The sequence below is a fragment of the Aquarana catesbeiana genome, linkage group LG12, assembly GCF_042186555.1.
Source record: "Aquarana catesbeiana isolate 2022-GZ linkage group LG12, ASM4218655v1, whole genome shotgun sequence".
In the NCBI taxonomy this organism is placed as follows: domain Eukaryota; kingdom Metazoa; phylum Chordata; class Amphibia; order Anura; family Ranidae; genus Aquarana; species Aquarana catesbeiana.
In genome coordinates, this window is record NC_133335.1 from 117,754,015 (window position 1) to 117,778,615 (window position 24,601).

At 43.4% G+C, this 24,601-nt stretch overlaps 1 protein-coding gene across 5 annotated transcripts in view; it reads left to right on the plus strand.

The window, feature by feature from the left end:
* The window catches only part of PSMC3IP (PSMC3 interacting protein), a 560,448-nt gene that overhangs the window by 382,787 nt on the left and 153,060 nt on the right, over nucleotides 1-24,601 (plus strand). For all 5 annotated transcript variants that reach the window (XM_073608293.1, XM_073608292.1, XM_073608291.1 and 2 more), the window contains exon 5: nucleotides 19,096-19,241. In XM_073608293.1, the coding sequence (XP_073464394.1) occupies nucleotides 19,096-19,241 (146 nt within the window). The remainder of the gene's footprint in view (nucleotides 1-19,095; nucleotides 19,242-24,601) is intronic.

Below are 24,601 nucleotides of genomic sequence, written 5' to 3' on the forward strand. Positions count from 1 at the left end.
AAGAAAACTATTGAAAAACATGTACAATACAAATTTTGATTCAAAGACACAGTTGACCAAAGAGGAAAATAGGGCTATCAACCAGCTCATTTCCCTCCTTGAGGAAAATGATCTATCAGACCTCATTGACTGCGTTGACATTGAAAAACTTTTTGGCCGATGTTGACGCAGAATCCAGTGAGAAGTCAGTTAAACCCCAATCCATGCTCAAGAAAAAGTCAGATCAGTTCCAGGCACCGAGCTCCAACCCAAATGCAGCAACTTTTTTGAAGCTTGTATCTCGAGATTTAACCTATTTTTGAAATTTGGTGTTTACAAGTTAAAATCCGTATTTTTTGCTAGAAAATTACAAACATTATATATATTTTATTAGCAGAGAATCTAGAGAATAAAATGGCGATTGTTGCAATATTTTTTATCACACGGTATTTGTGCAGCGGTGTTTTAAACGCAAATTTTTGGAAAAGGGACACTTTCATGAATTTTAAAAAATCCAAACAGTAAAGTTACCCCAATTTTTTTGTATAATGTGAAAGAAGATGTTACGCCGAGTAAATAGATACCAAACATGTCACCCTTTATAATTGCACGCACTCGTGGAATGGCAACAAACTACGGTACCTATGAATTTCCATAGGCGATGCTTTAAAAAATTTTTACGGTTACCAGGTTTGAGTTACAGAGGAGGTCTAGGGCTAGAATTATTGCTCTCGCTCTGACGATCGCGGTGATACCTCACATGTGTGGTTTGAACACCGTTTACATATGCGGGCGCGACTTCCGTATGCCTTTTCTTCGCTGCGCGAGCTCGCGGGGACAGGGGCACTTTAAACAATTTTTTTTTTTTTTTTATTTATTTTTTTACTTTATAAATTGTGTTTTAAAAAAAATTTTTTTTTTTTACTTTTATTGCTGTCACAAGGAATGTAAACATCCCTTGTGACAGTAATAGGTGGTGACAGGTACTCTTTATGGGGGGTCTAAAAGACCCCCCATCCCTCCTTTACACTTCAAAGTATTCAGATCGCCGAAAACGGCGATTCTGAATACTGTGTATTTTTTTAAATTCGGCGCCATTGGCAGCCGAGTAAACGGGAAGTGACGTCATGACGTCGCTTCCGCGTTTACAATGAGAAGGCTGGAACGAAGCCGCTCACAGCTTCGTTCCAGCCGCCGAAGGTACCCGATTGGACACCGGGCCTCCCGTGCGGCGGGAGGCGGCGGGAGGGGGGGTGTCCCCTCCCGCTCCCCCGGTATAACAACCGAGCGGCTTTTAGCCGCATCGGTTGTTATACACGGGTAGCCGATCGCCCACTGTAAACAACGGTACCGGGATGATGCCTGCAGCTGCGGGCATCATCCCGGTATAACCCCGGAAAGCCAAGTACGCATATCTGCGTACGGTCGGCGGGAAGGGGTTACAAGCTATCATCTAAAGTTAATCCCAAAGAGGATCTGACTCCTTTGGAGAAACAGGCCTTGAAAGATCTATCAAAAAATTACTCATTAGTGATCAAACCATCTGACAAAGTTAGCAACACTGTCATTATGGATAATGATCAGTACATCTCCATGTGCAAAAAAATTCTCAGAAATGAGAATTGGTATCGTCCCATCCCTATCCATATGATTAAAAAATTCAACGCCAAGTTTTATGACTTAATAGACTGCAGGTAGAAAGGGCATTTTAACAGCCACCAATTAGAAATATGTACGCACTGAACAGACTCAGTCGGTTAATCGACGAACACCTTAGGCCCTTCCTAATCATTCTTCCATCTTATGTGAAGGATACGATCCAATTTCTCAATATTCTAGATGGCCTATCCATTTCAGAGCACTCAACGTTAGTAACGATTGACGTTGAGGCGCTCTACAGTTCCATCCCGCACACAGGTTTGGCTGCGATCCGTCACATTTTGTCCCAACAAATAGAGGATGAATGGCCATACAGCGAGTTCATTGTCCAATCTTTGGACTTTGTTCTCAACCATAACGTTTTCTCGTTTGATGGCTCCCACTACCTCCAGGTGCAGGGTGTTGCGATGGGGACATGTTGTGCCCCATCGTACGCCAATCTGTACCTGGGGGAGTGGGAGCGATCCTTGATGGCAGATGAGCAACTAATGATGTATACCGACCACATTACGATGTGGGTAAGATACATTGATGACGTGTTTTTAATCTGGGATGGTCCAACAGAGATGCTGTCTGCCTTTCTAGCCAGGCTTAACAAGAACCAATTCAATCTTACTTTCACAATGACCCATCATTCCGATGAGGTGACCTTTCTGGATGTCACTGTCCTCCGTGGGGAGGAGGGTGCCATCCAGACCAGACAGCAAAAAACTCTATACCTCATGCCTCGAGTTTCCATCCACGTTCACTTATAACCTCCATACCTTTTAGCCAGTACCGACGCACCAGAAGAAATTGCTACAATGATAAAACCTTTCAAATTGAAGCCAAAAAACTACAGACTAGATTACTGGAGATAGGATATTCAAAAACATGCCTCAGGAAGGCCTATAAAAAAGCTTTGGAAAAAACTAGATATAAACTTTTATATCCCCAAAAACAAAAAAGTGGTGGTCAAAATGAGAATGTGACCCGAATAATAATACCCTATTCTAACCAACATAACAAAATCTGCAATATTGTGCAAAAATATTGGCACCTTCTGTCCATGGATTCTAACCTGGGCAGATTTGTGCCAACCAAACCACTCATCACTTTTAAACGTGCAACATCAATCAGGGATTGTGTTGTTCAGAGGTAAGAACCGTGGTGATCCATGCGAAAACAAAGGTACGTATACGTGTGGAGGCTGCACTTTCTGCCAGTTTATACAGGTGGCACCCACATGTATCTTGCCGAATGGAAGGTCCTTTAAGGCAGTGCATTTTGCTAATTGTAAGACCAAGGGGATAGTATATTTATTACTCTGCGACTGCGGTTCCTTTTTATGTGGGTAAAATCAAGGTGGAACTACGCTCCAGGATGTCCAAACATATCTGGAGCATGAATAAATGCATTCCAGATCTCCCCTTGGGGAGACATGTTATATCCTTGCATAGTAGCATATTCCCGAAGATCAAATTTTTGGTCTTGGATAGAGTGCATCCCAGTCCAAGAGGGGGGGGGGGTTGGTGGACTGGAATAAAACCTTATTACAAAAAGAATTAAAGTGGATCTTCCTGCTCCAGGCTACAAACTTTCCAGGCCTCAATGAGGCAATGAACTATAGGCCCTTTCTTGAGGGATTTGTATCTGGAGGAATGGAGAAATGATCTGATTTACACATAACTTGTGGTTCATTGGACCCCCAATAAATCACCGCCCCCCCCCCCCCCCTTTAGGATCATTTAGCCACCTTGCTCACATGCTTTACTGGCTTATGTCTTTATCTTACATACATGATGTATTGTGTGTTTATGCAGTTCATTTTTTCCATCATTATGAAGATGTGTGTTATGGTTAAGACAAATATATGTACACTACCTTCCTGTTGTATTTCTGTGCCATTGTTCACACATGTATCTGTGTCTGCTGCTGTGTTTGCATGTCACTTAGACCCCAGCTGTAAACTACGGATCAGCCCTGTTCTATATATTGACTCATTTTCTTCCCTTTCTCTTTTTCCCTCTTCTCTAGTCTTTTCCTTTCTCTTTTCTTCCTCCCTCTTTCTCCCTTTCCCCTTTCTGTTCTGGATGGGGGGGGCTGAATGGGTTGCGCAATTTCTCTGCGTGTGACCCCGACACACAGGGGCTGTTCTGGACAGGTTTTGTATTGTGTGAATTTTCACCGATCAATGTTTCCTGTCTGCTCGGCATTCCCCATGTGACCTCCCAGGCTTATTTGGTGCACACATCTCCCCCTGTGCATCAGCGTTGATGATTCTTCTCCCCCTGCCATCCATGTCCCATCCTCCTTGGTCATGTGACTGCTATCGCGGCCGCCAGCCTTTGCGCAGGCGCCGTCAGTGTTGTCAGGAGATGCAACACTATTTCCATCAGTCCATGCTTCATGGATTCTTGGGCGACCACGCCTGCGTGTCGGTGGGAGCACGACGCATGATGTCACTCCTCCCACACCACCATCTTGGATGTGGGTAGGGGGTGGCGCTGTGCGCCGCGCACTCGGGGACCGCGGTGTCAGCATGAATGATTATCATCGCCCACACCTGTCAAGAGGGCAGAGTTTTTCGGCATTCAGCTCCTATTTGATAGTGAGCTGTAGCAGTGGGGCATTAGTGTTGTGGTTCTCGACGAGGCAACACATCAGCGGTATACAGTAAATCAGGTGAATTACACTTTTGGCACTCACTGTTCTGTCCATAGGTGGGAGTTCAGTCTTTGGCTACAAAGATACCATTTTTACCTATTTTGTTTCATTTTTTGTTTAGAGACCGTGCTCCCTTGAAAATGTGCATCTGTGGGTCGCTCCAGGCTTTTTCTGGATTTTTTTAATCACCGAACTGTGTCTGTAATACGGACCTTTGATGTACCTATACCTACCATCCTTCACCGTTCGTTATTTGGAATTCCAATCTTTGTATCCCCTGAAGTTTTCTTATCCATCTCAGCTTGTCCTCATCTGTGCATACACAGCACCTGTCTGAGGTATATACTTCTCTTTTTTATACATAAAAGATTTTGCAGACCATTATAGGCACTTTCTTCATTATATTCCTTAGCCTCCTGCTGTTGCGGTTCCGGGCTGCACCTAGGTGATTGCTGCACTCATTCCCCCCAGCAACCAGGAAGCTCCTTCTCCAGTTTTCCTTGTTTTCACTTACCTGTACCTTTCTGGGCCATCTGGTCATTCCTCAGTGATATGCTAATTTCGGTGGTCTGTTGGACATGTGAGTATACAAGCAGCACACGTATATTTCTATCTTTGCCTGGATCCATCTGTCGCCATTGGATGGACAGAGAAATATTGCTGAGGTGTATTTTGTTGTTAAAAATATGTTCTTTTTATATTTTATATTGCTACATTTAGAATCAAATGCATATCAGGCTATCCCTGAAGGAGTTTTTTTCCCCCGTAACGCGTAGAAAACATCGAATGCATTTCTATTGTTACATGTTCATATTTTGCGTGCATAGTCTTCTGTAACTTTTCTGGAACACTATGCACCTGAGAGTTATTTGTACAGATTTTTCCTATATATGTTTGTATGAGTTTTTTGACAAACTATTTAATAAAATTATTACGATACTGTATGTCTCACAGTCCATGCCTTTAAAGTCCCTTCCCCAAGGGGAAACTATGTACACAATTTGAGTTTGGGATGTTGGCTTGTACATGCAGTAGACTTTTCTACAACCTCCATCCTTTTTGATATGAATAAGAAAGGAAAGATGGAAGAGCCTGGGGATGGAGGAATCCATGGATAGAGAATGAAAGATGGAAGAGTCTGGGGCTGGAAGAATCTGGAGATAGGAACTGAAAGATGGAAGAGTCTAGTGATTAAGATGGATGAATCCATGTATAGGAACAGAAGTATGGAAGAGTTCAAAAATAAAAATGGTGGTGGTGAGGGGGGGACTGAATGATGGAAGGGGGAGGATGTTAAGATGGTCATCATGGAGTCCTGCAGGTGAGGAATATCAGAGGTAGAAGATCCCCGTGCTGTGTACATGGCAGGGTTGGGGGTGTGTTGGTCTCCTCCATGTTTGGAGATGTCTCAGTGCTTTCTGTATAAACATATTTAAAGTGGAGTTCCACCCAAAAGTGGAACTACCGCTTCAAGGAGCCCTGACCCCCTTACAATGACATGTCATTTTTTTGGGGGAGGGGGATGGAGTGGGTACCTAGTTTTGACAGGTACCCAGCTCCCACTTTCGTTCTGGCCGCCTAGGCATCCCTTCCCTCCCTGCAATCTTCTGGGACACGTCACAGGTCCCAGAAGATTGCCTGGCCATTCAGGACAGCGCAGCACGCACCTGGCTGTGAAGCCGCAAGCTGTCACAGCCTGATATCCATAGTAGTATTGCCAGTGCCGCAGACAGGCGGGGGAGAGAATGGAGGGTTTGGGCGGCCACGTCGCTGGACCGTGGGACAGGTGAGTGTCTTTTATTAAAATTACTTACAGGTGTTAAAATTACTGTGTCTTATTGAATCCCGTGTTACAATACATTAAGTGCCTCACGGTATGTGCTTTTTAAAAAATATGTAGCTACATACCGTATTTCTCAGAGTGTCCTCGACGCTCCATCCCAGCTGACGTCAGCAGGAGATTCTTAGCCCCGCCTGCTGACTGTAGCTGGCAGATCAGAAGAGAGGCAGGACGGCAGTCACATGAGCAGCGAGGACACTGAGAAATGCAGTATATAGCTACATATTTTTTAAAAAGCACATACCGTGGTGCACTTAATGTACTTTAAGACGAGATTTTTATTAAGACAGTTATTTTAACACATATAATTAGAGCACGCTCAGAGCGCTCTCCCAGGAGGGGCAAGGCAGGTCGGGATGATGTCATTCACCAATCGATTATGCCGCATCGTGGATAGAGGTCGACCGATATATCGGCTGGCCGATATATCGGCCGATATTTGGCGTTTTTTTACTTAATCGGCATCAGCCGATTGTGCTGATAAAAAAGGCCGATTGTAACTTCAGCCGTGACTTGCAAATGACTTCTGTAATAGAGTCAATGCAAGTTGCCTGAAAGTTATCTTCTCTCCTCCTCTGGGCAGCCTGCCAAGTCTGATAAGAAGATACATTGTATCTCTTCAAGTTCTTTTTTATCAAAAGACTGAACTCCATGTAGGAATTCTCAGTTTAACCATTTAAAGAATAAATCTTTTCTGACACTTGTTGCTTACAGGTAAAAATCCAGTATTTTCTGCTAGAAAATCACTTAGAACCCCCAAACATTATTTTTTTAGCAGAGACCCTAGGGAATACAATTGCTACACAAGTCATATAATGTAATGTAATTGAATGTCATTAAAAATTATTTTTCAATCTGCAGTGCTGTAATTTCATGACAAATGCAATATGGCAACCTGTAGGTGTTCTGTGCATGGTTGAAAATGTTTTTCGCTTATGTGATTGGCTCACTGATTTTCCCACAAGTCTGCATAAAGATACAAGTGCGATTTTGGACATCCCCTGCAAAAATGTCATTTTTGTTTAGATATTCCCAAAGGGAAATCCTATCTAAAGTGATGCAGATTCTGCCACTTTCCTTAATAGAATCACTCCCATTCAGATTCACATGGATACAGACAAACCGCCATTTCTTTAGAATAAAAGAAGGCAGATATATATATATATATATATATATATATATATAGAGAGATAGATAGATAGATAGATAGATAGATAGATAGATAGATAGATCTATCTATATATATCTTGTTTACATAGGCAGACCGCCATTCCGTCTGTCCGCAGACAAAAAAAACTGTTATAGGATGGTCAGCAAGTGGTTAACCATGAACGATGGCCCTAGAATTATGTCTCACTCCAAAGTTCTTGAGGATACCTCACATGTGTGATGCAATTGATGTCTATGTAGACGTGGTCACTCTGAGCTGTGTGATTTAACATTTCTTTTTTATGTTTTAATTTATGCAATTAGTTTTTCTTCTACACTTTTATTTTTTATTTTTTTTACCTTATTGCTATGACAAGGGGGCTAAGAAGCCCCCTATGTGATAGTATGGGAAGGTAAAAGGGATAAAATACAGTATATTCATTGAGAGACTTAATAGATGGGGACACAAAGGTTAAGTTCAATATAGACTCTAAACCACACTGAAGATAGTTGCTGCTCCTCTGGACCAGGTCTTGAGTACTCTAATGTACATATAAAAAGTAAGCAAAAGAGGGTGCCACCGTCGAAGTAAAAATTGTTTTAATTCCTTTTATCATTGACTTTAATAAAACTGTTTAGACTTAGCTGGGGGCACCCTCTTCTGCCTATTCTTTATGGAGGGATGGTGCAGAAGCGTATTTGGAACTCTTTTGACCTGCCCGATCCCTTTTTATTGGAAAGTTGTTCACCGCTCTTAAAGCCTATACCAAGCTCACAGCTGCAAAAGCAGCTTTGTGCTTGATTTAACCACTTGTCTACCAAACCATTTATAAATGTAACGTAGAATGGAAAAACAAAAGCCCACGGCTGAAGCTGCGCTTGAAAAAAACAAATCACAAATAGGTGTTTGTAATGAAAAAATCAGTGTATAAAATAAAGCTGCCAGCACCTAGAAGTCTAGCATCAAACTCCAAAATACAATTGCAAACACAAAAGGTGCAGCGCTAAATAAGTTGTGGTGAAAAAACAGTGACTTATGCTGGCCATACACTATACAGAAAATCGGCCGAACCCATTTTCGAAAAACGGACGTTCGACCGTGACCGCAAACGATCGTGCCATCATATAATGTCCGATAATCTGTTCAGTGGACATGAATAAATAATTTTGTGTTCGTTTTTTTACATATACCTAGTGCAGGCAGTTCGGACGGGAAACACATTAACCTTGCAGTTTATCGTACGTTCGGCAGAAATTTTCCAAACATGCCGTTCGTTTTTTTTCCACAAAAACGTCACAAACGATTATCGATTTGTACCCACTAACTTGCCGAAAAACGAACGAAGTGTCCATACGAACAATTTTTCGGCCGATTTTTCGTATAGTGTATGGCCAGCATAAGGCAGAGTCTCATATGTGATCAATGGTATACATATGACATGAACTTGTGAATAATATTGAAAAAATACACTTTACAAATAAAGTATAAAGAGGGATAAGATAGTCCCATAAGACAAGAGTCCATATAGTAAACAAGAAAAAGCATCCATCTGTGAGAGTGCCAGGAAACAAAGGGTTATCATCTGTGTCGCTTCACACCTAAGGTGAGTAATAAAATATGCTTACCAGATGGCGATGACTGCTATTAGGGCAATCTCGCCCAGCCCAGGGAAATCAGTCTCCCCACAAATATTTTTTTTCAATATTATTCACAAGTTCATGTCATATGTATACCATTGATCACATATTGATATTTTTATGAGACTCTGCCTTAGTCTTCCTTAGTCACTCTTTTTTCACCACAACTTATTTAGCGCTGCATCTTTTGTGTCTGCAAATAAATGTAATGTACCTTGGTAGGCAAGTGGTTAACCTCTTGCCGACCAGCCGCCGCAGTTTTACTGCAGCAGAATGGCACGGCTGGGCGAAACAACGTTGCCTTAAATTGCTTCGCCTTTTGGCCACTAGGGGCGCACCCGCAGCGTGTGCCCGGAGCCGATGCGAGTGCCCAGCGGACACGATGACCACCGGGCTTCCGCGATTGCTCGTGACTGAGCGAGAACCGGGATCTGTGTGTAAACACACAGATCCCGGTTCTTTCAGGGGAGTAGAGAGAGAGATTGTGTGTTCCTACCATGTATGAACACCGATCTCTCTCTCTCCTCCTAGATAGTCCCATCCCCCCTATAGTTAGAACACACCTAGGTAACACAGATAACCCCTTGATCGCCCCTAGTGTTAACCCCTTCCCTGCCAGTGACATTTATACAGTAATCAGTGCATTTTTATAGCACTGATCGCTGTATAATTATCGACCCCAAAAATGTGTCAAAAGTGTCCAATTTTCCACTGCAATATCGCAGACCCGATAAAAATGGTAGATCACTGCCATTACTAGTAAAAAAAAAAACCAAAAAAAAAAAATAATAAAAATGCCATAAATCTATCCCCTATTTTGTAGACGCTATAACTTTTGCGCAAACCAATCAATATACGCTTATTACGATTTTTCCCTTTTCGTCATTCAGGACAGCCACTATAGAGAGATAGTCTCCTCCTCTTCCTCTAGGAAACACTGCGCCAGCCCATAAATTCTCTCCTCCCCTGCCGGACCTCAGTTATTAGCGTTTCCTCCGGTGGGGAGACACTGTGCATAGGAACCAGGCCTGTTGCAGTCAGGGAGATTGTGGCCTCTTAAAGCATCCCTAGGGAAGCAGGGGCTTCCAGGATAAGAATGGCGGTACATAACCGCAGCAGAAGCCACCCCTTCCTTGTCGAGCGTGGCATCAGGTTGTGGGGGACCCCTATCGCGTCCACAGGGCCGCAGCAAGGAGACAGTCCGCTCTCCCTGTACTCTGTACAGGCCGCAAATTTTTGGAACCAGCGGGCCGGACGACGGGTGACGTCATTTCCGGCGGAGGGCGGACGTCTCCCTTTGACCCGCGGCTTCCGTTTCCGGGTCACGGTGCTGATAGGGGGCCGGGCTCAGGGCTGGAGTGAGTCGTTACACGTGCAGACAGCGTGAGACTCAACACAGGCAACCACCTGCAGTCATGTCTGAGGCAGATGCTGCAACTCATACGGACGTTATCTCCAGCCTTCTGAAGGTAAGAGTTCCCTGGGGAGGGGTCCTCTCTATCTAAGGATTGTTCCCCCTTATGTATGGTTCCTTACTTAGAGGGGTGGCAGACCCCCTGGGTGGTCAGGGGGTGGGGGTGTCTCAGTTCCCTAAGAGGTGGATCTGGTGCACTCCCAGGGTTGTTTCCATTAAACATGCTGAATGTAATATGTTGTTTGTATGTAATTTCAGAAATCTACAGAAAAAACAAAGTCCACTCATGTCTCTAAAAGGAAGTGTGCCTCTTGTAGAGACAGTTTAGGGGAAGCATGGACTAAGGTTTTGTGTAAAGAGTGCATAGACTCCCTGGTTAAGGAAAGGGAATCTGAGCAGCAGTCCGGTTTGGCAGCTTCTGTGAAAGAGCTGTCATCCACCTTTTCATCTTTCAAAACGCTTTTTGAGACGTTTCAGCTTCCCTCTAAACCCATTCAGCAGGACACAACCCCGCCTCATGCTCAGGGCTCTGCACCTGCCAGATCTACTAATATAGTTATGACAGAGGAGATTTCAGGTCCTTCCGGGGTGGAGCAAAGGCAACCAGACAGTGGCACTTCTGACTCCCATGAGGAATCAGAGGGGGAAGACCAGGACGGGGAGTCCAGGAAAATCTCCAGGTATAAATTGTCCTTGGATGAGGTGGAAGATCTCCTAGGGGCAATATATACAACCCTCGGTATATACGAGGATAAAAAACCCCTATCACTCCATGACCTTATGTACAAGGGCTTGGGAGATCAAAAGAGAAAAGTTTTCCCAGTAAATGAAGTTCTGGTGGAAAAAAGAGTGGCAGGATCCTGAGAGGAAGCCCTTTTTCTCTAGCTCTCTTAAGAGAAGGTTTCCGTTTTCAGAGGATCCAGCGTCCATTTGGAATAAAAATCCCAAATTGGACGCCGCCTTCTCTCAGGTCTCTAGACACACAGACCTGGCATTTGAGGATATGGGGGCCTTATCGGATGTCATGGACAAAAGGATAGACTCACTACTAAAAAGACGTGGGACTCAACAGTGGGTAACTTAAAGCCAGAAATGGCTGTTACCGTGGTAGCCCGCAATTTAGAACACTGGCTTTTCCAGATTCAGGAGCACATTGAAGCTGGCACGGCCAAGGAAACTATCCTAGCCTCTTTCCCCACAATTCTGCGAGGAATCGCATACATTGCAGACGCCTCGGCAGAGCCAGTCCGTATGTCGGCCAGATCAGCGGCGCTGGCTAATTCGGCCAGAAGAGCGCACTTGCTGAAGACTTGGCCGGGCGACACCGCCTCTAAGGTCAAATCGTGCAGGATACCCCTGACAGGTGATCTACTCTTTGGCTCTGGGTTAGATACAGTCCTAGACCGTACAGCGAACAAAAAGAAGTCCTTCCCACTCAAGCGGAAAACCCCAGCACAGACAAAGAAGGGGTTTCATCAGTGACTCGTGTATAAAACTGCGCTTAGGACAGGTCTATAGGGCAAGAAACCACAGGTTGCTGCCCCCCTTACACAGAGTACCCACGTTAGGTGCCCTGTCAAGCGTGTTTCAAAAAATAAAAAATGGGTTTATTTGGCGCTACCTAAAAACCTAAGTGTTAGGTCTGTACCGGGATAGCCTTGAGGAGTATTTAAATCATAACACTCTTGTATATCTATATGGCATACAATATCATGGAGTCCATTCCCCATAAAATAGTAAATATGGAGATGAGATAAATTATATGGGTGTATCCACACTGTTATAATGATTAAAGGTGTGCAATATTGAGACCAATATAAGTATATATAACAATATGCCCCACAGCGAAAGGTTACAACACAACAAACCCTACTGGAGCTGGAGGCTATACCTCAATATGTGCAATATCAAAAAATATTCCATGTACTACAAAACGACCCCTTACATAATTATCTGCATACATAAATAATTACATAACCGCACATATGGGGTGCATCAGGGGGTGGAGGTTGCTCCCAGACCAATAAGAATATTGCATACAATGCACCTAGGTCAAACTGCCTTATTCACAAGCCATATATAGATCAATTTATGGAATGGAAATCGCATACACGCATAGCAGTTCGTATTATTAACAGTTGCAGCAGTTACATCTCAATAGAGTATAGTAGTCCCATATATTAACACTGTGTCAAGTTAGGAGTTTCCCAAGGGTGACTTTGGTGCAGAGACAGTTGCCTGGTGACTTTGGTGCTCCCCCTTATAGTTGCCTACTCACCAGCTCCCGGAATCCCCTACAGGGGTAATGCGCCTGTAGTATATTAGGATGGAACTCGCTGCTTGCTGCAGTGGGTGCCTTCGGTGTAACCAGCTCCCCAAACCCCTTACAGGGGTAGTACGCCTGCAGTAAGATGTAGATGGAACTCTCCGCTTGCTGCTTTCTGCGATGGATGCCTCCTGTATATCCTATTAGGTGAAGGTATTGCAATCCCTCGTGCATCAAAAGATAATAAAAAGAGCTTCCATAGCGTAATAAAGTAAAGCCACTTTATTTAAAAAACATGTATAAAACAAAATAATAAAAAATATAAAAAAATATATAAAAAACGTCCCAAAAACTTGTGTATTCCTACCCAGTGAATGGCTGGGCTAGGATACCAATAATTCCTGACAGATAGACAAAATTTAAAAGTCCCTCCTTCAGAGTATAGAACGAGATGGGGGGTAGGACAGCCAGACGCTGATGCAGCATTCCACCCTCTCGTGTGCCCGGAGGAGACGTGAAGAGCGCGGTGCCGTTGTGCGCGCTTCGTCACATGATGTCCTCAGCAGAGGATACGAGCAGAGGTTTACATATATATCTGCTAGGGGGCTGCTACTCAAATAGTTTAATCCAGGATAGTTTCCCATCGGCCAAATTAGGAAATCTATGCATCAGGTGTGCATTCCCATTTTAGCAAAGATTATTAGGAAAAGGTAAAATAAGGATCATGGAAGCGCTCTCCGCTAAGATATAACAAAAAGAATATTCATTCATAGTGTATGCAATTGAGGGAGCTACCCCTGCTGGTACACAGGGGGAAAAACATATAAATCAGTCAGATATAATACCCGATGTTATAAGGGGTACATATGCGATACATCTAAGATAATATACAATAAAATTACATACCATAGAGTGCAATTCCATGCCCAGAAAAATAGAAGATAGCATAATGATACCAGCAATATTGAGGCGTCCTTGGACACCTACCAATAGTACATATATAACTAGAATGTAAATTTATATTACTATAGATGTATTACTACCTATGGAAGGGGGGACATAAGGAGCCTAAAGAGGGGAGGGATATGATGGTGTCTATATAGTATATGACCAACCAAATCTCCATTTGCCCCACAAAAATTACTGTCATACAAAAAAATAAATAAAAAATAAGTGAGTATAGGTGCATAAATGGTGGATGCCTACTTCCAAACCACCGCATATGGTCCTAAAAATAAAAGGAATATGAGTCACACATTCCTGCATAGGGTCCACTTAATGGGTACCCTGTATAGTGAAAAATTGTACTCAATAGTGGAAAACACCTATAATGTGGTGGTGGGATCTCCAATAATATCCTACTTGGATATTACTGTACGTGATGTTATCTATGTATATGTGTATAAGTGTTGTGGGCACTGATTGCGTGTGCCTATATTACGGTAAACGGCCTCATTTAGGACAACTGAGTGACATTAAATAAATACTGCAGGCGTACTACCCCTGTAAGGGGTTTGGGGATCTGGTTACACCGAAGGCACCCACCGCAGCAAGCAGAGAGTTCAATCCTAATATACTACAGGCGCATTACCCCTGTAGGGGTTCCGGGAGCTGGTGAGTAGGCAACCACAAGGGGGAGCACCAAAGTCACCAGGCAACTGTCTCTGCACCAAAGTCACCCTTGGGAAACTCCTAACTTGACATAGTGTTAATATATGGGACTACTATACTCTATTGAGATGTAACTGCTGCAACTATTAATAATACGAACTGCTATGCGTGTATGCGATTTCTATTCCATAAATTGATCTATATATGGCTTGTGAATAAGGCAGTTTGACCTAGGTGCATTGTATGCAATATTCTTATTGGTCTGTGAGCAACCTCCACCCCCTGATGCACACCATATGTGCGGTTATGTAATTATTTATGTATGCAGATAATTATGTAAACGGTTGTTTTGTAGTACATGGAATATTTTTTGATAGTTCACATATTGAGGTATAGCCTCCAGCTCCAGTAGGGTTTGTTGTGTTGTAACCTTTCGCTGTGGGGCATATTGTTATATATACTTATATTGGTCTCAATATTGCACACCTTTAATCATTATAACAGCGTGGATACACCCATATAATTCATCTCATCTCCATATTTAATATTTTATGGGGAATGGACTCCATGATATTGTATGCCATATAGATATATAAGAGTGTTATGATTTAAATACAGTACAGACCTAACACTTAGGTTTTTAAGTAGCGCCAAATAAACCCATTTTTTATTTTTTGAAAGAAGGGGTTTCGTCCGCAAAAGCGCAGGGAAACTCCCAAACAAGGGGGGCAGAAGAAAACTTGGGGCCAAAGAGGCAAGGGCAGAGGAGGGGCGATTTTTCGCCCTCCTGAGAAAGCCCGTAAAGATCAATGACTCCTTAAGTACGGTGGGAGGAAGACTGGGGGCCTTCCTTCCACAGTGGGAGACCATCTCCCCCAATCGATTCATCCTAGGGATCATAAGAAGGGGGTATCTCCTGGAATTCACAAGGCCCCCCCGCAAAGGTTCCTTGTCACGCAGCTTTCCAGCTGCACGGCAAAGGCCAAGGCTTTGTTAGACGCCCTGAAGGAACTAGAGATTCAGAACGTAGTTCACAGAGTACCAGAAGGGCAGGAAGGAGAGGGGTTTTATTCCCACGTATTTTTGGTGAAAAAACCCTCAGGGAAATTCAGATTGATTCTGAATTTAAAGCCCTTAAACAGGTCAATTTGCTACAAAAGATTCCGCATGGAGTCAATTTTTACGGTCAGGGCCCTGTTACCACACAATTGTTTCATGGTGTCTCTGGACCTCAGAGAGGCGTATTTACACGTCCCTATCGCAGAAACCTCTCAGAAGTTTCTCCGTTTAGCAATAGACCTGGAGGGTGCAATACTGCATCTACAGTTTCAAGCACTGTTTTTCGGGCTATCCTCCTCGCCCCGCATATTTACCAAGGTCCTGGCAGAGGCTATGGCCTTCCTGCGACTCCAGGGAGTGTCAGTTATAGCCTATTTGGACGACCTGCTCCTATTTGCAGTATCCCCAGAACAATTGATCAAGGATCTCGATCTAACAAAGAAGGTACTAACAGGTTTGGGGTGGCTGCTGAACTTAGAAAAGTCCAGTCTCATTCCTTCACAGTGCATTATGTACCTGGGGTACCTGCTGGACACTACGCTTTTGAGAGTTTTTCTTCCAAGGGAAAAAATTCTAAAGCTGGACAGAGCAGTTTTCTCCCTCCAGTGCAACCATCTGGTTTCCAAAAGGTCCATAATGTCAACGCTAGGCCTTCTAACCTCTACTCTCCCAGCAGTGCAGTGGGCAGGATTACATTTTCGTCCCCTGCAGTCATATGTACTAAGGGTATGGGACCACAGTCAGAGGGATCTAGACACCTTAGTACAGGTTCCTCATCAGATAAAGAGATCTCTTTGGTGGTGGAGGAAGGAAGCGAACTTGTCGCAGGGACGTCTGTGGCTTATCCCAGTTCCGCAGATAGTAACCACGGACGCAAGTGGCAAAGGCTGGGGGGCACATCTGGGATCCCTTCTAGCGCAGGGCATGTGGAAGGGCGACAAACTGAAAAGATCATCCAATTGGAAAGAGCTGAGGGCAGTGGGCCTAGCCCTCAGATTTTTCAAAAAGGAACTTCAGGGCCACCATATACAGGTATGGTCAGACAACTCATCTACCGTGGCCTATATAAACAAACAGGGAGGCACCAGAAGCGGAAGTCTGCTGGCCCTAGCATCGGACATTCTAAAATGGGCCGAGACCAACACTCTCTCACTCTCAGCGGTTTTTCTGAGAGGGGAGAGGAATGTAATCCCAGACTTTCTCAGCTGGAGGAGTCTAAGAGAAGGAGATTGGGCCCTCAACCAGGAGGTTTTCGATCTCATATCCAAAAAGTGGGGACCCCCGGAAGTGGATCTTTTCGCTTCAAGAGACAACGCGAAAACCCACTGTTTTTTCTCCCTAAATGCAGGAGAAGGAGCACTGGGGGTGGATGCATTAACCCAGAATTGGCATTTCAAGACATGCTATGCCTTCCCTCCTCCGGTGCTATTACCGGCGGTTCTGAGGAAGTTTCAACTAGAGAGCACCTCTCATTCTAGTAGCTCCACATTGGCCGAAAAGGGCATGGTTTTCAATTCTCAGTCAGTTAGCAGCGGAGCCGCCCCTATTCCTTCCACCTCGGGAGGATCTTCTCTCACAAGGTCCAGTCCTCTGTCCACAAGTGCATCAGTGGAAATTAGCGGCCTGGCTACTGAGGAGGGTATATTAAAATCTAAGGGATTTTCACAGAGATTATCTACACCCTCCTCAACAGCAGGAAAAAGGAGACGCGTAAGATTTATAAAAAGGTCTGGCTCTTTTTCAACAAATGGTGCATAGAAAACTCCTCAGTGCAGAGTCCCATAGCTGTGTTGGAGTTTCTGCAGTGTGGAGCAGACAGGGGGTTATCCGTAGGTACCCTTAAAAGTTAGGTTTCAGCACTCAGTGCTTATCTGGAGAAGTCTCTGGTTACCAATCCATGGGTGGTCAGATTCTTTAGGGCACTGTCCAGACAGAGACCTACCCGAGGTCCACCCTTTCCCGGGTGGGCCCTATCTCTAGTATTGCGGAACCTTACGGGAATTCCCTTTGAGCCATTGGACAAATGCTTGTTAAAGGAACTTGCCTTAAAAACAGTGTTTTTAGTAGCAGTGACAACTGCCAGGAGAGTCAGCAAAATTGAGGCATTATCAATTAGACCTCCTTTTTGCGTTATTTTGCCAGACAGGATAGTCCTTAAGACTGATCCAGCATTTTTGCCTAAGGTGGCGTCAGGCTTCCACAGAAGCCAGGAAATAGTCCTACCTTCTTTTTGTTCCAATCCTTCAGGAGAAAGGGAACTGAAATTTCATTTTTTAGATGTAAGGAGGTGTATCCTACAATACCTAGAGATGACTAAAACAATAAGAAAGTCCGATTCTCTATTTATTTTGTTTTCTGGGACCAGAAAAGGACGTCTCAACGCACGATTGCCAGATGGCTTAGATTAGCTATTGGGCAGGCATATTCTTTAGCAGGTAAGGAGATCCCTAGGGGTATAAAGGTACACTCTACCAGAGCCGTGGCAACTTCCCAGGCAGAGAAGGCTGGAGCAACGCCAGAGCAAATATGCAAGGCAGCGACATGGTCCAGCTACTCGACTTTCGTTAGACATTACAGAGTGGACCTGGTGGCGGCAGGTGAGCAGGCTTTTGGCCGAAAAGTTCTGCAAGCTGTAGTCCCACCCTAATTAGTAAGTGCTCGGTTATCCTCTCTATAGTGGCTGTCCTGAATGACGAAAAGGGAAAATTAAAGTTACGTACCGGTAACCTCTTTTCCTGTAGTCTTTCAGGACAGCCCTAGTTACCCACCCTAAGCTTTGGGGGGTCTTGTAAAAGACCAGAACGCAGCATGATGATATTGCATGGTATGTTATTAATGTGTTCTTGTGTCTCCCCAGCTGGCCGGAGGTGATCTTGAAAAAACTGAGGTCCGGCAGGGGAGGAGAGAATTTATGGGCTGGCGCAGTGTTTCCTAGAGGAAGAGGAGGAGACTATCTCTCTATAGTGGCTGTCCTGAAAGACTACAGGAAAAGACGTTACCGGTACCTAACTTTAATTTTTTTTTTTTTTTTAACAAAAACATGTAGAATACATTTCGGCCTAAACTGAGGAAAAAATGTGTTTTTTTGATAAAAAAAATTGGGATATTTATTATAGCAAAAAGTAAGATATTGTGTTTTTTTTTTTTCAAAATTGTCGCTCTTCTTTTGTTTATAGCGCAAAAAATAAAAAACCGCAGAAGCGATCAAATACCGTCAAAAGAAAGCTCTATTTGTGGGGAAAAAAGGACGTCAATTTTGTTTGGGTACAGTGTCGTACGACCGCGCAATTGTCAGTTAAAGCGACGCAGTGCCGTATCGCAAAAAATGGCCTGGTCATTGAGCAGCCAAATCTTATGGGGCTGAAGCATTTTTAACATAACACTTGTAGATTTACAAACCTTGTGATTAAATAAAATGGTTTGCAGAATAGCTACCAATTGTCTATCAACTGTTGCAATATGGGTTGTGCAAGGAATGCATTGTTTTGAAGCATTGGGCGACCACCCTGTAAGTTTTTTTTTTTTTTTCCGTCAATGTTTTTTCAGCCTGTTCTGAAAACTTGCATTTTTTTAATCTTTATGTAGTTGCCATTTCAAGGCATCAGTTTTTTAATATATTTTGGCTTCTTTATTTACCTTGCTAACACTGTACATATATTTTTTATCCAACAGTTTATTACAACAGTGAGTTGAATGTATAAAATGACATCCCTTATATTCTATTTTATATTTTATCTGCGTGTTTTTTTTTTTTGGCTAGCAAAATATCCCCTTGACAATACTTTTTGCCTGTACCTGTGTACAGTTGTAATATAAAAGCCTCTCTTTTTGTAGAGCTAAAAGATTTGAATAAATCAATGACAAATGGGGAGATGCTAAAAGAAATTAAGGAGCTGAAGGCGGAATGTAGCAGACATCAGGAAAAATTACAGAAGATAAAATCTGCAACCAATCACGTTACACCAGAACAGAAGGAGAAGGTAAAATACCTAATTGCTAAACATTTTTGGCTACCTTTTTAAAGACCTATTTATCTGCATTGCCCCTTTTCGGACATTTGTATTTCTCAAAAATATAATTGTTTTAATTTAAAATGTAAACCGGTTGCTCTTCTAGGCGTTCTCTTTATACAGTGGTATGTTAGTTTGTGAACCCTTTTTTTTTTTTTATATTTCTGCATAAATATGACCTTTCGTGCAAGTCTTAAAACTAGATGAGAACCAAATTAGACAAAGGTGAATGGACATTGGCCAGAAAAAAAGCAGGAGTCTCCGTCCAGGCATAATCCCTCCCAGCTCAACTAAGCCTCAGTTCTGTGCTAATGTCTGAAAGTGTTGGATGCTTCTTTGAGCCTCTCTGAAGATCTTTTTTCCAAATTGTCTTTCAGGACAGCGCCTGAGAGATCATAGCGTGTCTCCCATCAAACACAGGAAACATGTCTACCTTGAGATTATAAAAGGAAGCTTCTCTCCACATATCTTCACTTTTTGTGTTTCCCTTCAGCTTGGCAGGAGCACAGTGGAACTGTGGAGAGGCTATGATCTTTCAGGACAGAAAGAGTAGTGTTTCCCCTTACTTTTCCTTTTCTTTAGGGTTCCCAGGCATCCCCTCAGTATGGGTGAGGGATGATTGGGCTCTTTCTCCTCCCCTTTTTTGTGCTTGGGGAGAGCCTGTACTGCCTGGAGGTCTATCCCCATTTTTCTTGCAGGGACAGAACTGAGTTTTGTTGGACAGGTGGCGCCTTGTTTCTTCTGGCTAGAAAATTTACCTCTGCCACTTCTGGCGGCTTTTCGTATCCTTTCTGATAGGGGTAGGACTTCGGGTCAGGTGTGCAGCATCTGTTCTGGCTGCAATTTTAGATTCTGGTCCAGCACACTGGCATCCTGGGACTCCGGAGCCAGCATTTAAAGCCACACTTTTTGGCTGCAGGCTTTTCAGAATAGATGAAGCAGGACCCTTAACAGCAGCAGTGACAGCCACTGGCACCAGCAAAGCCCAGGTAGGGAGAGCGGCAGTGGGTCACTCTGGTTGGTCTGTTTGAGTTTTTTTTTTTTCCCTTGTGGCTGGGGCATGTCTGGGCAATGGAATGGTTTGTCATTTCCAAGTTCACCTATTTTGGGCAATTTGGGGAGCATGGTGCTGTTTGGGGCTTGGCACAGTGTCTTAGCCAGGACTTGTTCATTTTGTCTTTCAGGCTTCTGAAAGATCAAACCTCTGAGAACAGGAGGTCATATCTGCCAGATCAGCAGCCCCTGTGAATGTCTGCCAGATCAGCAGCTTTCACCAGTTCCACCTTGTGACTTAAAAGCATTAGAGATTCGTCTTCAAAAGTAAAGCTGTGCGGAATATTGTTTTCAGGTGACCTACTCTTTGATCCAGAATTAGAATTTGATTCTGGATTATACAGCAGACAAAGAAAAAAAACTTTTCTGGTGAAAAAAGGTTCAGTCATCTAGGCGTTTTTCTGTCCTCAAAGAACTCATCCACAGGAAGGCAGGACACAGTGTAGAAAAAAAGCTTAGGCTCCCCCCCTCCAAAAGGCCAAAAACAAAGTCTTTTTTTGTGCTTCTGTAATCCTGTAAAGTGACTATTCCCTCCCAGTTGGAGGAAGATTGAAGGGTTTTTTCTGTAGTAGAGGACAGTAGTTGTTTCATCATTGCCCAGTATTTCCACATACAGTGCCTTGCAAAAGTATTCACCCCCTTGGCATTTTTCGTGTTTTGTTGCCTCACAACCTGGAATTAACATGGATTGTTTGAGGATTTGCATCATTTAATTTACAGAACATGCCCACAGCTTTGAAGATTTTTTTTTTTATTATTATTGTGAAGCAAACAACAAATAGGACAAAATAACAGAAAAAGTCAATGTGCATAACTATTTGCCCCCCTAAAGTCAATACTTTGCAGAGCCACCTTTTGTGGCTATCACAGCGCCAAGTCGCTTTGGATAAGTCTCTATGAGCTTGCCACATCTTACCACTGGGATTTTTGCCCATTCCTTCTTGCAAAACTGCTCCAGCTCCTTCAAGTTGGATGGTTGCGCTTGTGAACAGCAATCTTTAAGTCTGACCACAGATTTTCTATTGGATTGAGGTCTGGGCTTTGACTAGGTCATTCCAACACATTTTACATGTTTCCCCTTACACCACTCAAGTGTTGCTTTAGCAGTGTGTTTGGGGTCATTGTCCTGCTGGAAGGTGAACCTGCGTCCTAGCCTTAAATCACACACAGAGTGGTACAGGTTTTGCTCAAGAATATCCCTGTATTTAGCACCATCCATCTTTCCCTCAACTCTGACCAGTTTCCCAGTCCCGACTGCTGAAAAACATCCCCACAGCATGATGCTGCCACCACAATGTTTCACTGTGGGGATGGTGATGTGATATTTTGAGTTTGTGACAGACATAGCATTTTCTTTGATGGCCAAAAAGTTCAATTTTAGTCTCATCAGACCAGAGCACCTTCCTCCATACATTTTGGGAGTCTCCCACATGCCTTTTCGCAAATTCAAAACGTGCAATTTTGTTTTTTTGCTGAAAGTAATGGCTTTTTTCTGTCCGCTTTGCCATAAAGCCCAACTCTATGGAGCGTACGGCTTATTGTCATCCTATGTACAGTTACTCCAGTCTCTGCTGTGGAACTCTGCAGCTCCTCCAGGGTTACCTTAGGTCTCTGTGCTGCCTCTCTGATTAATGCCCTCCTTGCCCGGTCCGTGAGTTTTGATGTGCGGCCATCTCTTGGCAGGTTTGCTGTTGTGCCATGTTCTTTCCATTTGGTTATTATAGATTTGATGGTACTCCTAGGGATCATCAAATATTTTGATATTTTTTTTTATAACCTAACCCTGACTTGTACTTCTCAACAACATTGTCACTTACTTGTTTGGAGAGTTCCTTGGTCTTCATGGCAGTGTTTGGTTAATGGTGCCTCTTGCTTAGGTGTTGCAGCCTCTGGGGCCTTTCAAAAAGGTGTGTATATGTAATGACAGATCATGTGACACTTAGATTGCACACAGGTGGACATCATTTCACTAATTATGTGACTTCTGAAGGTAATTGGTTGCACCAAAGCTTTTTATGGGCTTCATAACAAAGGGGGTGAATACATATGCACATGCCAATTACCGTATATACTCGAGTATAAGCCCAGTTTTTCAGCCCATTTTTAGGCTGAAAAACTCCCCCTCGGCTTATATTCGAGTGAGCCGTACTTTTCATTACTAAAACAGCGTGTCATTGTAGCCCCGCCTCCTCGTCTGTGATAGGCGGAACACTGATAGTTTCCCAGCATCGTATCAGTGTTCCTTGATCACGGATGGACGAGCAGGAGGCGGGGCTTTGTTTTAATGGATGGCTGAACAGAATGCATTACACAACGGGAGACACCTTTCATTACTAAAACAACATGTGTCTCCCACTGTGTAATGCATTCTGTTCAACCGTCCATTGAAACAAAGCCCCGCCTCCTGCTCGTCCGTCGGTGATGGAGGAAAACTGATACGATGCTGGGAAACTGTATCAGTGTTCCACCTATCACAGACGAGGAGGAGGCGGGGCTTATTTACAATGGATGGCCGACCAGAATGCATTACACAGCGGGAGACACATGCTGTTTTAGTAATAAAAGGTACGGCTGCAACTGGGCACAGTGTGGCTGCAGATGGGCATTGTTTACCCAGTAGCTGCTGCATTTTCCCACCCTAGGCTTATACTCGAGTCAATGTGTTTTCCCAGTTTTTTGCCTCGGCTTATATTCGGGTCGGCCTATACTTGAGTATATACGGTATCCATTTTTTATTTCTGAAAAATAGTTTTATGTATCTATTTTCTAATTTTACTTCACCAACTTAGACTATTGTGTTCTGATCCCATCACACATAATTCAGATTAAAAAAAAACATTGAACTAAAGGCTGTAATGTAACAAAATAAGTAAAAAGCCAAGGGGGGTGAATACTTTTGCAAGGCACTGTATTTCCTTGTTCTTTTAAATTCAGTCCAGCTTCTCCACACTTCCCTCCACTTTTTTGCCCTCCTCACAGTAACTGCTTCTTGGGTACACCATTTTATGTTTAAATTCAATTTTCCTGATCCAGTCTATAACTGTGGGACCTTCTTGTTCCCACCAGTGTAGTGAGAATAAACATTTAGCTGCGTTCATTAGGTGTGGTAGAGTGTTTTTATACTGTTTTCTTGGGGTCTCTATACTATGGAATAAACAATACCATAATTCTTCAGGGACTTCTATTTTCATAATCTCCTTAATCAGTGATGACACTTCTTTCCAATATTTTTTTTACTTTTGGACAATCCCACCAAATATGCGCCATATTTCCTAGGACATGACAACCTCGCCAACAGTTTGATGATTTTCCTGTTTGGTACTTACCATATTTATCGGCGTATAACATGCATCCCAAGTTTAGGAGGGAAGTTTAAGGGAAAAAAAATATACATTTTAAGTGTCCATCTGCAGCCTTATCAGTGTCCATCTGCAGCCTTATCAGTGTCCATCTGCAGCCTTGCCCAAAATTGCAGTCCCGTCCCTTGGCCCGGCTCCTATGATGGACACAACACTGGTCCAATGGTGGGACTTAAAGGCTAGGAGGCGGGACTGCGAGCGGAGCCGAGCCTAACCGAGTACACTCGGCTCGGTCTATTTCAGCGGCGCACGCTCCTCTTTACCTCAGAGACAGCAGGGAGGCGGGACTGCGAGCCGAGCCGAGTACACAGTACACGCAGCTCGGTCTTTTTCGGCGGCGCTCGCTCCTCTTCCCCTCACAGACAGCAGAGATCAGCGTATAACACGCACCCACAATTTTCCCCTCTTTTTAAGAGGAAAAAGGTGCATGTTATATGCCGATAAATACTGTATTTGCTTTATGTGGGGTTACATACCATCTGGATAAGCTTTTGTAATTCATTTCTATAGTGTTTATATCTACTGCAGAACTATGTACCATTCTTAAAAATTTCCTTATTTGACACTCGTTCACCTGTGACCCAAACTCCTTTTCCCATTTTTCGATTTATTGTGGTTTTTCAGTTACCGCTATCGTCTCCAGTATTTTATATATTCGGGAGATACCATGTCTAGTAATTTTAGAGTTACATATCTGTTCTAGTGGTAATACATTTTTTCCAGATTGGTTGCGGTAGCGATACTACAAAGTGCTTTAACTGAAAATACCGCCATTCATCTATCATCATCAATTCTTTCTTGTGTTTTTATATCTTGTAAGAGGAGCATTTTCCCATTTTGCATTATGCCCTTCAACTGCATTTGTATCCTTTATCCAATCCTCATATAAACTCTTCTTCCCTGGTGCAAAATAACTTG